At 36.6% G+C, this 17,564-nt stretch overlaps 1 protein-coding gene across 3 annotated transcripts in view; it reads left to right on the top strand.

Annotated features, from left to right (window-relative positions):
- LOC134537738 (cadherin-23-like) overlaps positions 1–17,513 on the top strand; it is an 84,847-nt gene extending 67,334 nt beyond the window's left edge. For all 3 annotated transcript variants that reach the window (XM_063378498.1, XM_063378499.1, XM_063378500.1), the window contains 7 exons: positions 4,419–4,520; positions 4,986–5,184; positions 5,613–5,722; positions 6,650–6,810; positions 13,432–13,638; positions 15,555–15,722; positions 16,118–17,513. In XM_063378498.1, coding sequence (XP_063234568.1) covers positions 4,419–4,520; positions 4,986–5,184; positions 5,613–5,722; positions 6,650–6,810; positions 13,432–13,638; positions 15,555–15,722; positions 16,118–16,364 — 1,194 coding nt within the window. In that variant the 3' untranslated portion in view covers positions 16,365–17,513. The remainder of the gene's footprint in view (positions 1–4,418; positions 4,521–4,985; positions 5,185–5,612; positions 5,723–6,649; positions 6,811–13,431; positions 13,639–15,554; positions 15,723–16,117) is intronic.
- Positions 17,514–17,564: the final 51 nt, after the last annotated feature.

Below are 17,564 nucleotides of genomic sequence, written 5' to 3'. Positions count from 1 at the left end.
GGGACACGCACATCCCGGACGTTCTGTACTGCATCCGGCGACGGGTGAACGCGGCAACCGGCGAAACACCAGCCACCATGGTCCAGGGGCGGAACCTCACCCTCCCCGGGGAATATCACGTGCGGCAACAACAAACGGACCCGGACGTAGAGAGCCCCGAAGGACGCCTGAGGCGATTGGCCGAGACGCACGATAGGGCGCGACGTAACCAGGCAGCTTACCAAGCACAACGCACACCCGAGACGACCCGCCCGCCCCCTGAACTGAAACCAGGCCAGCTGGTTTACGCGAGGCTCCACCCCCTCTCCTCCGGCCGACGCAACTTCTGCGCCGGCCTGGCGCCAAAGTGGTTTGGCCCGGTGGCGGTGGTCAAGGCGGGGCCCACGGCGGTCGTGATAAAGTTACCCTCAGGCCGGGCCGCGAAATATCACCGGGACGATGTGCGCTTGGCACAGGAAGAGACGGGAACGAGACGTGACGGAGCAGGGACGCGGCAGAGAGAGACGGAGGCGGCGGACGAGACAGACGGGAGGGCGGCCGCACAGCTGGTCACGTCCACCCCAACAGACGGGGGCGGGTTCAGAGGCTTCCCGGACCTGGGGGCGGGACAGGCGACGCCCCTCGCAGTCACAGATGTCCGGCCGAGGCGGCTGTTCGAAGACTCGGGGAGTGACGCCTCGCCTTTCAGGGGATTTCTCAGGGACACGCCCGGAGTGACGGAGGGCCAGTCGACATCCCAACCACTGATAAGGTGGCCGGAGGAAGTAGAGAGTAGGCCGGGTTCGCCGGACGAGCCATTATGGCCGCTGCATTACTCGTTGGCAGACTCCACGTTCAGGGTGACAGTAACCGAACCGCAGGAAGACGAAACACCGCGGGAAGAGAGGGGAGACCGGGCGTCACAAGACCCAGTTCCGGCTCCGCGATACACGCTACGACCCCGAGGGATCGCGAGGAAGCACAGCTGTTGTTGATAAGGGGGCGACCACGCCCACAGGCGACCCAGCGGAAACGTCGACATGACCGGCTATTCGAGGGGGGGGCAATTGACGTCAGCCGGGGCTACGCCCCATGAGCCTAGTCAGTCTCCGTTTCCTCAACATTCCTCTCCCCTTCCCCGGCATTTGTACCGCCATGTACGTAGTCGTGTGTTTGAATTGCGCGCCACGAACTACCACAAGAGGGCGCTTAGAAGCAGTGCGGCGATCCCTAAAATTGCTATGTTAATATTAATTGTAAGCCTTTTTGTTGTTTTCATCCATCTTCGCCCCAGTGCTGTGTAATTTACTTGTGTTTTCTTTAATTTAAATAGGTTACCTTAAATAACTATAGACGTTGCCCGGGCGGACCCGAACAGGCACGGACTTGGACGAGGGTAGGAATGCTTTTACATAAATTGTCATTAAATAAGTAAATAGTAACGAACTTTCCATTGTCAGTAATTTTTATATATTTTTAATGTTTATCTGTAATTTACTCAACTTTCGCCGGGGCACGGAATCGTAGAATATAGTAACGGTAATTGTGTTGGCGCGAAGGGCGCCATGTTGCCACCTGCGAGCGATGAGCTCAGCCCAGTCGATCTTCATCACTGACCGAGAGCAGACGCGCCAGCACCCCGGGGACTTCAACCTTTGTTCTGCACTGACCAAGTAATTCTGTCTCGTTAAGTATTTCTGAATCTCTTTCGCTCGTCATCCTCGGGGCAGCTCTCGGTCAGCGGACTGTTTAATTAATTAATTGTCTCAGTCGAGTTTCTTTCATCACCGTGTAATAAGTAAACTTTGCAGCATGGCCACGTGTGTGGACCATGCCTTCACCTAAACCGATTCGTGCCTCAGGCTTTTTTAACCGTGTAATGTGTAACGTGTAACGGGCGTGTAGAGAGACGTGTTAGTGAAATTAAATCTGGAGAATAAATATAAAGTGAGTACTTATTTAATCACGTGGTGAGTGAGTCTAGGAGTGTGGCGTGCCCGACGCCTAGAGCGGGCCAGGTCTGGGTAGCTAGGATAGAAAGGGCTGGTAACTCGTCCCCACTTGGGCTACGTCACGCCCTGAGTGAGAGACTCCGCCGGGTCCACGTGCCCTTCCACGTGGTGGCGCCCGTAGTTAACATCTCGAAATCACCGGCAATGCGCGATCAGCCCTCACTATCATTCATGTTTTATAAACTAATAGGTGTACTTCAATTGAATTTCATCGTAGGTAAATGTTTTTTTCTAAAGAAACTCTAAGGATTAAAAGAGGACTCTTGAATGTCCTAGAAACTATGTAGTTAGTTGTATGAGAATTTAACATTTTCAGTTTATTGTCCTAGCTATATAAAAACTATTTTTATATGTACTATATTTTTTGTTCCAACAAACAGTACTGTAAAAAAATTTTTCTGCTTCTGGTCTTGGGCATATTGGGATGAGAAACATCTTGTATGATTGTAGCAACCCAGGTTACTGCCCTTCCCACGTAATAATCAGTTTAATTTACAATTTATTATGTTATTTTATAGTAGATGCTAAGGTTAGTTCTCTTTTATATAGTTTAAGAAACAGCTTGTTATTCTTTCTAAGAATCATTTTACCAATTGTTTTGCAATCAGAATTTATATGGTTTCATGCTTTTTTAATGTTTCTGATAGTTAATTTAATTATGAAAAAGTTGTTGTAGGTACTGGATTTTCAATTAGTTTGGCATACTTATTTTAGTTTTTAGATGCTTTCATATAATTCTTCAGTACTGTTTTTATTTGTCTTTGTTCGTAAAATGTGCAATAACGTAATTTTCCATTGTCAATTTTGTAGCATGGCCAGTTCTTTGTGCGAGGGCAAGCTGTTGGCTGATGCAATAGTTTCGTAAGTTGCCTCGTCGTTGGAGGGACATGCATGTATAGGTTGTGTAGGAATATCTGACGGGAATCCCGGAATTTGGTGTGAAATTAAAAATAGATGGAAGGTGTGAGAGAAGGATAGAGACATGTGACTGAGCGAGAGTAAGTCCACAAAGAGGGGAGGTACTAAATAGTTATTGGAAGAATAAATGTTGTAGCCAATGGTAAGGCAGTTTTTCGGGGAAGTCCCAAGCTAAGAAGATTTTTGTGTAAGCTTGGTGATGTGCTGAGTTTTGTCAGTCATTGTCTGGACGAGGTACCAATAGGCCACGTGTTAGGCAGTGACTCAAAAAGTGTAAAGTTATGTAGTTGAGAGCATTTCGCAGCTGTGGTCCATTTAGTGTATGATCAACCTGTTTTTATAATTTGGACTTTGCAATCAGAATTTTCAACCACAGTTATCGGTAATCACCCCCAAAATATAGCTCGAGTGATCGCTGCTTTGTTCCGAGGGCGTAGTCCTGCGGCTTCGTTCCGTGAGTTCGTGTGTAACCACGGGACATTAGTGAGAACTGTCTTTTAAAGTAATAATTATTCTTTGGTACCTGCACACAGTCAACGCCTATGTTGTGTGGAAGTCTGGGACGAGGTTAGGTGCAAACGTTGTATGCTCTAAATGTACTGGATTTTGTGATCTCAAGATGGCAGCCACAATGACTGATTTTTTTCAAGTATCAATAAAAATACGGTAAAATCAGTTTGGTGTCTGAAAGACATTATCCATTACACAAATCAACGATAATAACATTTCTTCTGGAACTTCAATAACTGTCAGCGCCCAAATAATTTGTTTTGCAAGTTTTTATATATGTCTACTTCAGATCGAATTTTAAGCTAGCTGAGGTGATCTGGGGTGTGATATGGTAAATTTCAGTACCTATTTAACAATGCATATCGCTTGTAAAAATAAACAAAAAAATATTTCTTGTATAAAAATTTCAATATATAAGAGCACTGTCTGCCTAGGTACACATACGTTGTGCAGAGTTTCAGGAAAAACGTGATTTCAAAACTACTTGAAATATCCGAGTGGATTCTGTTTGTGAAAAGTGTTTAAGAATTTGCTGAGAGCCGAAAAGTAATTTGATTCCGGATTAAGATTTTAAATACGTATTATCTTTATAATAGTTAAAATGGCTAAATAGCATTTTTTCAGAATATTTTTTAGGCGTAAAACAACCGGTACAGTTTCTTGCAAGTGCTTAAGGGACTTGCATTACACCTTTGCCTTCATTTCTATGCCATATAATGTTACGGTCACCGCTCAAATGTCATAGTTGTTCTATGGATAGCAAAAAGACTGCGTGCCAGTTCACAGCCTTGCACTTAGAGGCAACACTGCGCTAGAAGCACCAGCAAGCATCGTACTTATCATCCCGCCTCACTAACACACATACACCCCGACTAGACTGGCCCCTTAAAGGATGAGAGTGTTGGGTGTTGCGTGAATTATTTGGAAAAACACAAGTTTGGCATTAAGATTTACTCTATTTACAGGTAATTAACTGCCTTTTGATGTTTGTTCGTATAGGTGCTGGATGTATACGACACACCACCTGTATTCCCAGTATCGATATACACAGGAGGTATCAAAAATGGCGACTTGAGGGGGAAGATTGTCTTCACTGTGACGGTGAGTGTAAATAACTATTTAAAAATATTTTAAACCAGCATGCAAATTATATTTACATGGAAGCCACCATGGTTAAGTGTTCAAATCACTCACCTCCCACCAAGGGTAAATCCAGGTTCAATTCCTATCTGGGTGAAACCACTATTTTCGGCAAGTAGGAAACACGGAAAAATTTGCTAGGTGAGACGGGTTTCCTCTGTTTACTCCTGTGCTTGATTCTCATCTTGATCCTCCCATCTGCCTACTGACCCTGAAATCTATGAAACATTGAGCTGTTATTTGTTCATTAGCATTATAAGTTTCAGGAATTTAGCTATGTTTAGGGAAATAAGTTTGCTAGTCTCTAATCTTGAATAAAAAAAAGATACACGTGTTTATAAAAACACCAAAAAAAAATGCATGTACATATACCTAATTTTTCTCTGTACTTTTTTTTTCTTTTTTTTTTTTTTCTTTCTAACTCAGGCCACTGATGAAGATCTAAATGACACTACATCTTTCAGCATTGAAAATTCTGTTGCATCAAATGATCAGTTGAGAAGTGTGATGAGCGACAACCCGTTCACAGTGGACAGATATTCTGGAGTGGTGACGCTGACTGTTGATATGGTTTATTCCAGCATACAAGGATTTTTCAAGTTCGATATTAGGGGAACAGACCTTGGTAAATAATAACAGAATACATAATATAATACTATCATAAGCCTTAAATTATCATTAGAATTAGAATATTTTTTTATTAAAATGAACTTTTATTTCTCTTCTGCTGTGTTTATCTTGTGACTGGCTGATACAGCTGTACCGTCATTTAAATGCCCAGTACAATTGGAGGTAACACAGGTATAGCTGTTCAAAAATTACTTTAAAGGTGTGTACCAGCCTTGGAAAAAAACTTAAGATCACAAGTCAATTAAATGTTTGCGACTTATTTGAACCTGTTAGCTGAAGTTTGTCGGTAGAATTCTGACTCATAATGTACCACATGGAAGGTATACTGGAAGTAAGATGGCAAGAGGGCATAATCTTGAGTGCTCTTAAGTATTTATACTAGTAATTTTTTATGGATAGTAACTTAATTTCTATGTTTAACAGGCAACAACTCTAATGTTGTACCAGGAAAAATATACATTGTGTCCGACGCCAATCTTATTACCTTCCAGTTCAACAATCCAATTACAGAGGTACAGCAGAAGAAAGATGATGTAAGTACATATCAGTATTACACACATAACACCTAGTTATATACAATCAGTAAAATTATAGCAAGTGGCTACTCGCTACTTAATTGTGGAAAGCTATTGTTTTAACAGTTTTCTGTATTATTCTTTTAGACATTTATTGGTGAATAGGGATAAAACTGAAATAACAGTGAATTTGAAGTTGGTACACATCCAAAAAAAACCATAATGGAAGTCATTACACTTTGTAACACCTAAATGCAGTGAAATTAACCTCAATTACCTCATTTTGTCTATTAAAATATATAATTTACTTTATAAATCTATAGTTTATGCTTTTATTTAAAATTGCAAAATAATATGTTGTAAGTAAAAAATTTATTTAGTTTCTTTGTGTGGTTTTTTCCAAGTCAAAAACAGTTTTTAGCTGATAACATAGAGAAATCGTTAAAGATCTACAGCATAATATCACAAAGTAATGTGTAACGATTTTGAGTTTTTACAATGCATGTTAATTTTTGATTCATTTTAATAGTATTGAAATAATAAGATTGTGACAAAAAGTAAAATTTAAATGTGAAAATATGCTGACACTAAAAATAAACTGAAATCACATGTTCAATCAAAAGTTATTTTTTTTCCATTCCTTAAAAAGTAATGTAAGTTTAGTAGTTCCAATAACACCATTTCTTCTTGTCTCTACATATTGATATTACAAATGTGTGAGTAGGGATGTCTAGATGCTTTTTCCTCAGTTGCATCATTACTACTGAACAGATGTGAATGAAATTTGACAAAAATGTAGCTCTTATTAGGAATTAGCACATTTATCCCTAGCTAGGCAACCACTCATTAAGTGTGTAACGATATGATGTGTTTTATCAATCAAAAATTGTTAATGCTTTAAAATGATATTGTGGCAAATGGTTTTTCTTTATTTTTCTTCCACAGGTGGTGAATGTTTTCACAAAAGTTTTTGGGTGGCAATGTTCGATTGATGATATGAGTGAAGGCAAAGCTGCCGCCGAGACTAGCAGCAGCTACACAAACGTCAGAACACACTTTGTCGACTTGGATAAAGACTTGCCCATTGAAGCAACGCAGATCAAAATGTAAGGTCCATTTGAGAAATTAATAATTAGTTTCAAACAGCAGCTAAAATGTTTACAATTGTTACAGTACAGAATTTTTTTTTTAATGTATATATATATATATATATATATATATATATATATATATATATATATATATATATATATATATATATCTCCAAGAATTACTCCCTATCTGTCCCCATTTTTTTTTAATCACTATCCCTGTGCACACTATAAATTAGCATAAAAATAAGACTATGATTAAGAGTATCACTGTCACTGGCTTGGATAGCATTACAAATGCTAGTGCTTTGCATCCCGTGACACTCTTTCAGTATGTAATTATAATTGGAGAAAATGTGTAGCTCTTCGGCTCATCAAATCAAATTAAAATACAGATTTCCAGCCATAGGCTGGAGTTCAGTTAATGGATGGTCCTATTAGCAAGACCCGGACACCAATCCATTGATTTATTAAGTAGCGTGACCAAGCCCCAGCATAGGTGTATCAGTGATGATTCCTTCAGAAACAGCTTATCTACCTTTTGGTCCAATGAAATTAACAAATAAAACGGGGGGGGGGGGGGAGGGGGGGGGGGGAATGTATCAGGTTAAAGATCAGTATCCGCCGTGTGTTCAAAGCGGACGGTCGTGTGTGTGCGATCGCGCTCCGTGTATATCTGTTGTTTTGTGACAAAATCAGTATTAATAATTCGCTACTTAATCAGTCTGACTTCTTGGGGTTCCCCTCAACCCTAAATGATGCGTGTACTTCTAATCACGATCTAACTCATCCGAGTATGTTTCGATCACCCACGAAAAAAACTCCTACTAATGCGACGGGATCATGTGATAAACCTATGTATGAGCTGCGTATCGAACCATTAAAGTCAGATCAAATAAATATGGAAGCTCTATATAATCTAGTGAATTCTCTAAGTGTCAAAGTTGATGAACTAAAAAGTGAGAACCTCGTGTTAAAAATGCTACTCCTTGATTCCAGAGAAGAAACTGTCAAAATTAAGCAAGAAATGATACAAATAAAGGAACATTTATCATCAGGTAAAGACCATAATACAACTTATAGTCAAGTAATTAAGAATTCTTCCACTCACAAGACAGCGGAACGTGTAATTTCTCAACGGGACACGGTAAACCGCAGCCAGCCGCGTGACCTACTTACCAGTCAGCAGGAATCCCGATGCGTCATGAGACACGATGACAAAGAACATGTCGACAGTACACCATTCACGTTAGTGGAACACAGGCGCAAGTCCAACACAAGAGATACCAGCGACATTAAACGTTCAACGGAAATGAAGAAAACTCCTATGAAAATTGGGATTCGTAACATTTCCACACTTAAAATGTTACCCAAACCAGCACCCAAAAGAATGAAAGCTCTTTTTGTGACTCGTTTCGACCCAAGTGTACAAGAACAAGAAATTGTAGAATACATTTCAAGTGAACTGAACTTAGATCATATTAAAGTAACGAAGATGAAAACTAAATTCAATTCATATGCCTCCTTCCATGTTCAGGTTTTAGAAGAGGACTTCAGTCGAATTAATAACATTGTGTTTTGGCCCAGCGGCTGCCTAATAGGCCCCTTCTATGGTAAATTACACCCAGAACAAATCTTGAGCAACTCATCCACTACCGAGGAACTAAACACCTCTACCTGCAACATCGCAACTAATTCTACTGCTATTTCTAAGCCTACATCTGCTCCTACTTCTGCCTTAGCGCCTGGAGGGGCTTCTCACTAGTTCAGTGTGAAACTTAAAAATGAGGAGTTTATTTTATTTTATCAGAATGTAAGAGGCTTGAGAACCAAAGCAATTGAATTTTTTGGAAACATCTCGCGTAGTGATAATGATTTAGTATGTCTAACTGAAACTTGGTTCACCGATAATAGTCTGAATTCTCATTATTTCAACAATAATTACCTTATTTACAGATCTGATAGGGACCCTGTATTAACTTTGAAGAGTAGAGGTGGTGGTGTCCTGACTTCTGTTAATAAACATACATTCAAAAATGTAACATCTACGCATGAATATGACTATCCAGGAATAGAAGCTGTCTGGATAAATATAAAAACACATGATAAACCTTTAATCATTGGGAATATATATATTCCCCCTCAAACAACTCCTTCAGCTTACACTTCATACTTTGAAGCCCTTGAAGATAAGTTTGTGAATTCTGATGTCTCTTTATTAATAATTGGTGATTTTAATGTTCCAGGCATTGACTGGCCTCAATTGCATACCCAAAATATAGTTCATTCAAATATTAAGTCGAAAGCCAGATCATTAATCAACTTTGTATCAGCAAGAGGTTTAATTCAGCTTAATCAAACTCAACCTTCGGCCCAACTCTTGGACTTATGTCTCACTAATATTGAATCATGTCTGGTTAGCAAAGCTCTGGAACCACTAGTTAAAGAAGATAGCTTTCATCCTGCATTAGAGATAAACTTCCAATTTGATATGTCAATAAATGATAATACATCGTCTTCATATAAAAACTATAAGATTGGTGACTATCTCGGCTCTTAGGGACCATGACTGGTCAATTTTATACAATTCTAAAAATATAAATACCATGGTTGACTACTTAACGTGTACAATGAATGATCTTATAGATTTATTTGTACCTACTACTATTAAAAAGGCTAAAAAATATCCCCTATGGTATTCCAACCAACTAATAAAATCTCTTAAGAAGAAATCGCACTATCATAAATTATAGAAACGAAATCTGAATCCTTTTTACTATTTATTATTCTCAGATTACCGTAAGGAAACTAAATCACTTATGTGTAGGAATAAAACAAACTGGCTTTGTAATATTAACAATAAAATTAAGCAAAACCCTAAAAAATTTTGGAATTATGTTAAAATAATGAGAAAGGGTTATAGTCAGCATCCCTCATTAAAATTAATAACTCAATTACGGATAATAATTATTTAATTGCGAATTCCTTTGCTGAATACTTTTCAAGTGTCTATGTTACTACAAATAACATAAATAACCAAAACATATCTCCTTGTTGTTCATACAATATTCCAATGTCTAATATCTCGATTAGTTTAGTCCTATGGAGTATAAAAACCATAAAATCTACATTGTCCACAGGACCTGATAACATACCAAATTTTATCATCAAAGGTTGCTCCTTAATCTTTGCTCCTCTCTTACAGCATATATATAATTTCAGTATTCTAAATAGCATCTACCCTGATAAATGGAAAATTGCCAAGGTTATTCCTGTACACAAAAAGGGCAAAACTTCTATTGCTTCAAATTATAGGCCTATATCCCTGTTAAATGGATTTGCCAAAATTTTTGACAAAATAATATTTAAACACTTAGCGTTTAACATAAATAATAGATTGTCTGATTCACAGCATGGGTTCAGAACAGGTAAAACAACCATGACAAACTTAGTCTCCTTTCTTAATCCTATTTATTCAGAAGTCATCACACGTGGTCAAGTAGATGTTTGTTACTTTGATTTAGCTAAAGCTTTTGACACTGTTAATCATCAAATACTACTAAGCAAATGTTCCAAAATTGGGCTAAGTGATAAATATTTATCATGGTTAACAAGCTATTTAAATAACAGAAACTTTTATGTTTCAGTACAGAATATAAGTTCAGATCTCCAACCAACTCCTTCTGGCGTCCCGCAAGGTGGCACACTATCTCCTTTACTTTTCAATATCTACATTGATGATATAATATCTGGATTAAAGAACTCAGTTGGCACTCTTTTTGCTGATGACTTAAAGATATATAGAAAAATCTCTTCATATCATGACAGCTATCTACTACTATGTGATATTACAGAAATTGCAAATTGGTGCACAAATAATTTGGTCAATCTAAACATGGAAAAAACTGCTATCATTACCTTCTCTAGAAAAACCTACCCATTGCAATATGAATACAAACTTGATAACTCACCTATTAAAAAATCTCAACATGTCAAAGACCTAGGAATTTTACTGGATCAAAAACTATTTTTTCATCTTCACATTGAAAACATTATCTCGGTATCTAACAAAATACTTGGTCTAATTAAATTTATCACCTTTAACACCTCCAATATTGACTCTATTCTCTCCCTCTATACAGCTCTAATAAGATCAAAACTTGAATATGGTTCTATTATATGGAATAGCATCAATAACACTGATATTGAAAAGCTTGACAGGATTCAATCTAAAGTATCCGACTATATTAACAAAAAATTAAATACCATCAATAACATAGATTTAAATTCCCTCCTTGGTTCATTATCAACTAGAAGAAAGATCTTAGATGCCATTTTTGTCTTCCATTGTTATTATGGTAATCTTATATGTCCTCATATATTTGATGTTACTGGCATTAAAATTCCTTCTTTTAATAGCCGTAACCCACCTTTTTTGTGCACACTTTTAAATACAAATGATATTATATATAGACTTGTTAACAATTTTAATATCTATGTTAATCACTTACACAGAGAGAAAAAACTTGTTAAAAAAATTATTCTTTCGGCATCCAAAGATTAATTATCTTTATGCTCTAATGTTATTACCTAAATTATTTAATATCAGATGTATTAATCTAAGGATACTAACTGTATTTATCCACATAATATTATATGTTCTGTACTTATACATTTATTACTCTCATGAAACATTTTTGTTATTTTAAGTACTTTTTAGAAGTTAAGCACTCATATAGATATTTGTATGTTATGTTGTCTTGTCTTTGTTTTTGTCCTACTATTTGTTGTTCTTATAATTTATTGTTTTGTTCTTATTTTTGTTCTGTTACTGTATTTGTTTGTTTACATGTCTTACATGTTGTGCCCACCGTTGGAGCCTTGTGCTGTTGGTGTGGCATGTAACAAATCAAATAAATAAATAAATAATAAATAAAATTGTAACATGTGTAATAAATACCACACAGAGTTTAAATATAGAATAATATTAATGTTAGACATGAACACATCATGTTGATATACTTATTGCAATAGTATAAACTGCATTTAAAAATCACCTCCAGTGATTTACAAATCAGTTACTAAGATAGTTAATTTGCCTGTCAAACATTACCATTAATTGCTCACCATCTTCTCCTGGATAAGATTTTCCAAGATGCTCCTTAGTGTAGGGAAGCAAGATTACTTGATACTGATTAGTCAACGGCTGTGTAACGTGTTCGTAGGCATGGTAGATGTTAGCCACAAAACTTGCATAATGCATAGCCTCGTTAGTGAAATACTTCTATATTCATTCTACTATATTTGTAAACAGCAGGACGGGAGATCAGAAGAAAGAATAACTGAAAAAGGAATTTAAGCGATACTAAACAGAATCTAAATTAGTTCTTAAATTTAACATTAGTTACCCGTGGTTACAGCTACGGTTTTGGCCAATTTATTTTTATCCTCTAAAACACCTTGTTATATCCGCCTAAGGCCTATAAAAGTTAAGGGCAATTCTGTTTTTGAACCTGTGAATCACTTCCAACATACAAATCAAAAGTAAGTACATTGAATAACTGATGAAAGCATAAAAAATAAGATTTTTTTTTGCCACATAGCCTTTACATTCATTGCTAGCAGTAAATGTCATGAAGAAACCCAGTTGAACTTTGCCAGTTCCTTTTTATCACTACGGCCATTTTTTTTTAACTTTGAGGAAAAATACTTTTTCTGTCACAAGAAGGCCAAGTTTATGATATATGAGGAAAGGTTCGTTTTACCCTTGGCCAGCTGTGTGTTATTTTTCACAGGTGACACTGCATGTTATCACTACTTTGATAAATATTATCTTTTTTCAGTGAATAGCCTTGTTCCTTTTCCGTCACAGCACAGAAAACACGCAACACAGTTTTGAGTTGAGTTGGCAGTGTTAAACTTGGGTTCCGATGTAGTTTTTAACTATTATATAAAGTTGCTGCGTATAATTTTATATTTGTATATATAACAGTTATAATTTGTGATTAATTTTTTATTTTTGTGCCTGATTGTGATTTGTGATGAAAGACTAGGGCTCACTTGCAAGGTCAGGTTAAATAAATCCAAGCTGAAATTCTGCAGGTTAATGAAACGGAGTTAAACTTTTCTCGCTTCAAGTGAACATTTGTGCTAGCTGAGCTAAGTATGATGCAGATTAACATGTCCCGCATTGAAAATTACATTTGATGAGAAATATAATTTGTTAATACATATATGCATGCTTAGCTATTTTAAGCTATACTTCTTCTAGCTTGTCAGAATTTATTTCTGTCTAGTGAATGCTACCATTGCCATTATATTCTATTGAAGCTAGAATTCTATATTTTGAAGTGACTGAATAATATCATAACCATAATAAAAAAAAGTACTCCGTGGTCATTTTCTAATTGGTTGTATTTTATTTAATACTCATCTAAAAATAAAGTTACTTGTGCATAGTAACATTTGTGTCCTGAGATGTCCTGGTGATGTCGAGTTACCATATACATGCCATATAAATGTAGCATGATGTTGTAATTTTTTTTTAATTTATTATTTTGCACAAAATTTTTTTATAATAGTTGTTAAAATGCTACAGTCACTGTGCTAACCTCATCGACATTTTGTTTTCCACAGCCAGCTGAATGTGCGGTCAGTGATAAGCACGCTGCACAATGACTTCCTCACCTACAGCCTGGAGTTCAACTCGTTTGAAGACACTGCCAAGTCAGTAGCCTCGGGCAACATGGAGCAAGTGCTGCAGATTGTTCTTATAGTGGTTTCCGTGGTGCTAGGGACCATGGTGGTCGTACTGTTTGTGGCGTTCTTCTACAGGACACGATAGTAAGTAACAACGTGGCTACTCTCAGTTAAGAAGTTATAATAATTGTGTTCGCAGGCTTTCACAGCCATTGCTGAAGTAGCTTGGCTTCTGAGTTGTAGTCGTGGATTATTCACCAAGGACGCAGCTACAACCCAGAAGCCAAGCTACTTTATAATAATTGTGTTTAACGGAAAGGTTCAGTATTATAAGTCTGTTCATCATAATACTTAAGTACTCATGTAAATTCTCAGTATTTAGTTTAGAAATATCATAGACATTTTAAGACAAAATTCCTGAAAATACTGAAAAGTTTAATATGACTGTAAACTTTAGAAATATATTTTCTCATTAACTGAATGAATATTGATAGTAATAGTAAATAGTGCTTGTGGAAAATGAGTTGTTTAAATACGCCCAACATAATTTTATGTATTTTTCAAAAAAATGGTACTTTGGTATATCAGATGGATGAACTGTTCTATTTACAGAAATTTAACAAAAGTAAAATTCATAAGAGGACCACTCACTAGGGCAAGACAAACAGATGTTTGAGGGCAAAACTAATACTCCCAGAACTTTGAATATGCATAAGTATGGTGCACTTGCTACTTTTACATACACATGTACACACAACTTTTATGCACTAATGTTGTTACAGACAACTTCATAACTGACGAAGGCTGAACATGTTCAGACTGTCCACTAGCTTATCATTTACCAATATTCTTAAATGCTGTTGCCACTTAGGATGGACTCTGTGATCCTTCTCGTCCATATGCTATCCGTTTGTTCGTGATTAGCCAAGTGATTCAGAACACCCAGCATGTCTGTCAGTATATTTTTCCATTTCAATGCTGCCAAAAAAAAACTATAAAACTTAAATTTCACTTGTAAATGTAAATTAATATTGACGACCATGTACACAAGTACTTATAAATCATTAAACTTAATATTGTTCACTGTGATATTTATTTATTAGAGTTTCAGATTTACTTTATATTTATTACACTTCTTTAAGTCCCTACATTTCCCCCATAAGGGCAATGTATTTATTTCCTGCATATAACATTTCACACTTATAAAGTTTGCTTTGTAAAATTCAATAAATGCAAAAAAAAAATTTAACCTTACTATTCCAACACTTAACCCATCTGCGAAGTTTAACATGTTAAAAAGTTTATTTTAAACTTTGCGTACATTTTTGTTTACAATAATCACTGTTATACCATATATGTACATTGTTCAAATAGGATTGCATGTAAAAACAAAATGTAAGTATGCCAGAACACTAGTGATACACTTTTTAAGTGCTGGCTAACGCTATGTATTCTATATATTGAAGGTACATAATGTTTGCAGTTGTGTGTCGGTTGGCATCCTTGTCTTGAAAAAAATTTTAACAAATCCTCCAGTTCCTTGCCGTTCTATTGTTTTCAGATGTACGTACATAGTTCTACAATATTTTAGTTTGCCAACTATTCTACAATGGAAAAAAAAAATTTCTAGTGCTGATAGAGTTTAATTTATTTTATTTGTAGGTTGGAATCTCAAAATTACACGTTTTCAAGGCAAAGAAATTGGAAATATGCATTCCCACTCTAAACGTCACCGTCACGAATCGTGAGACAATTTTACAGAAATGTGTGGGTGTGTCTTTAAAGACAAAATAAGATAGAAGCTGGAAGCATGACAAATTTGAAAAATTGTAGGCTTGGTTAAGAACTCGATCATCAAGTGTACCCATCTGTGGTTTTAACATAAAATTTGTTTACACAGCTTGATGAGTCCATTGGTAAAAAGTTCAGACACTGACAAGTGCTAAGTTGTTTCCTGCTTATAACGTTTTCCTCTTATGTTTTTTTTTCTTCCTTGTGCTCCCTTTAAAAACATTATAACAGGGTTCTCCTGTATTAAAACCTGTAATTTCCTCTTGCAGCCTAACTCGTCGCCTTGAAGCACTTTCAGAGACAAAGTTCGGATCCAAGGACTCAGGCCTGAATCGTATAGGCATGGCAATGCCAGGTACTAACCAGCATGCTGTGGATGGTTCAAATCCTGTGTGGAGGAATGAAGAAATCACTGCCAATAACCTTGACACAGCCAGGTGAGAAGCAGAACCATCCGAGGTTTTTTTTATAAACCAGCTTATACGACCACGACCATTAAAAGAAACAATAACCATGCCAAAAGATAGGAACTCTGTGCACTATTGAAATCGACAAATCTGATCATTTGATTTAAAAAGCATTTGGAAGATAAATAAGGGTGTCTATAAATGCTTAGTGAACCAGTTTCAGGCCATTAAATAGAGCAATTGTAATTTACTTTTAGTGGCTCCAATAAGCCTGATTTTTTTTTAAATATGTAATCAATTCTGAAGCACTACCAGCCATAATAGAAATAAATGACCCTTTTCACATTCACCGGCCAGTTATGACTTAATCTGACTAGACTGATGCATTATGTGGTGATATATATTTTTTTTCTCCCTCTTTTCAGTATTGGCAGTGGAGATTCAGATCTCATAGGCATAGAAGACAATCCCCAGTTCAACCCTCACGCACTAGCTGGCCAGGACAGGCGGGCAAGCTTCATGCCGGGAATGGACGAGAGGAGGAACAGCTTCAACCACCTGTATTCCGCAGACCCGACGACGAAGCAGAACGAAGACAGCGACAGTGGCATACACGACCACAACAACACGAATTTCGCCAGCAACAAAAGCATTCCTACCACGGAGCTGTGACGTGTTAAGACACTGTTCGCAAAAGAGACGAGGCGGTGAACGTGAGGTTATCGTGAACTCGTGCCGTCACATCATTGGACATTTCTTAACACTTATTGGTATGGTCGCGTAATTGTAAGCGACTTGTTCAGAGTGGTACCAGATATAATATGATTGAAAATGTACAGTTAAAATATATTATTTTCATTACATCTGTATTTATTGTAAACCAAAATACTGTATAGTCAGATGAATATTATTATTGGTTTTGGTACAAGGGATACAATGCATTCAGTTTTTTTAATAATGCAATTAAATTAAAAATCTTTTTACTATCAGTTTCAAATATATAGTAATGCAGTTCGGAAATAAACATAAAAGGTTTGAGTGAATGTGTTATTTTAATACAAATTACTAGTTGATATGTGGAGGTGTACATAGCTGTGTAAAACATTATCCGTCCATATTAATAAAAAATGTTAATACTTTCTTATTTCTAGCCAGTGGTTTGTTATTGTTTCAATGATGTAATACTTATTGGTGAGACAAAAACAGGAATTACATTAGTGTAAATTTTTATACATAAGAAAGAGAATCTCATGTAGACTAAGAAATACATCCTAAATAAAGTTTGATTGCCACACTGAGAAGAGAGAAGCATTGTGGAATCGGTGGATCGAAATACTCATGTTTCTAGTTCTATGCTTTGATCTGAAATAGAAGCTGCAATGGGTAAGTACGTCAGCACTGATACAGTAAGGCGGGTGATACATAGAGCTGGCTTAGCGGGATGTAAAAGCCTGAAGAAGTCCTTTTTAAACGAAGAAAAGGTGAAAAAAAATAGAGGCTTACTTTTGTACAAAAGTACGTTAACAAGATCCCAAAGTTTTGGAGGTGAGTGAATGAACAGAAACATGCACACTTGTTACCTCAAAATTTTATTACTAAATGTTTTCTCACACAGCAAAATACTGTGCCATCAAGCACTGAATGCTTTAACTATTTGCTATCTTGTTTCTGTATGTTACCTACATTATTATTACTTTATCTACATTTACAAGGTATTAACTAAACAATTTTAAATACTAGTGTTTCATATTTTTTTTAAAGATCCACAAAAAGTGGAATCCACACTATGTGAAGTTCTTGAGAGAAAATTAAACAATTTTAAGCACAGGGTAAGAATGTATAATATAAATACCTATGCTGATAGTGACCTTT

Source organism: Bacillus rossius, chromosome 12, assembly GCF_032445375.1.
Source record: "Bacillus rossius redtenbacheri isolate Brsri chromosome 12, Brsri_v3, whole genome shotgun sequence".
Lineage (NCBI taxonomy): Eukaryota > Metazoa > Arthropoda > Insecta > Phasmatodea > Bacillidae > Bacillus > Bacillus rossius.
This window is presented reverse-complemented; position numbering and strand designations above follow the sequence as displayed.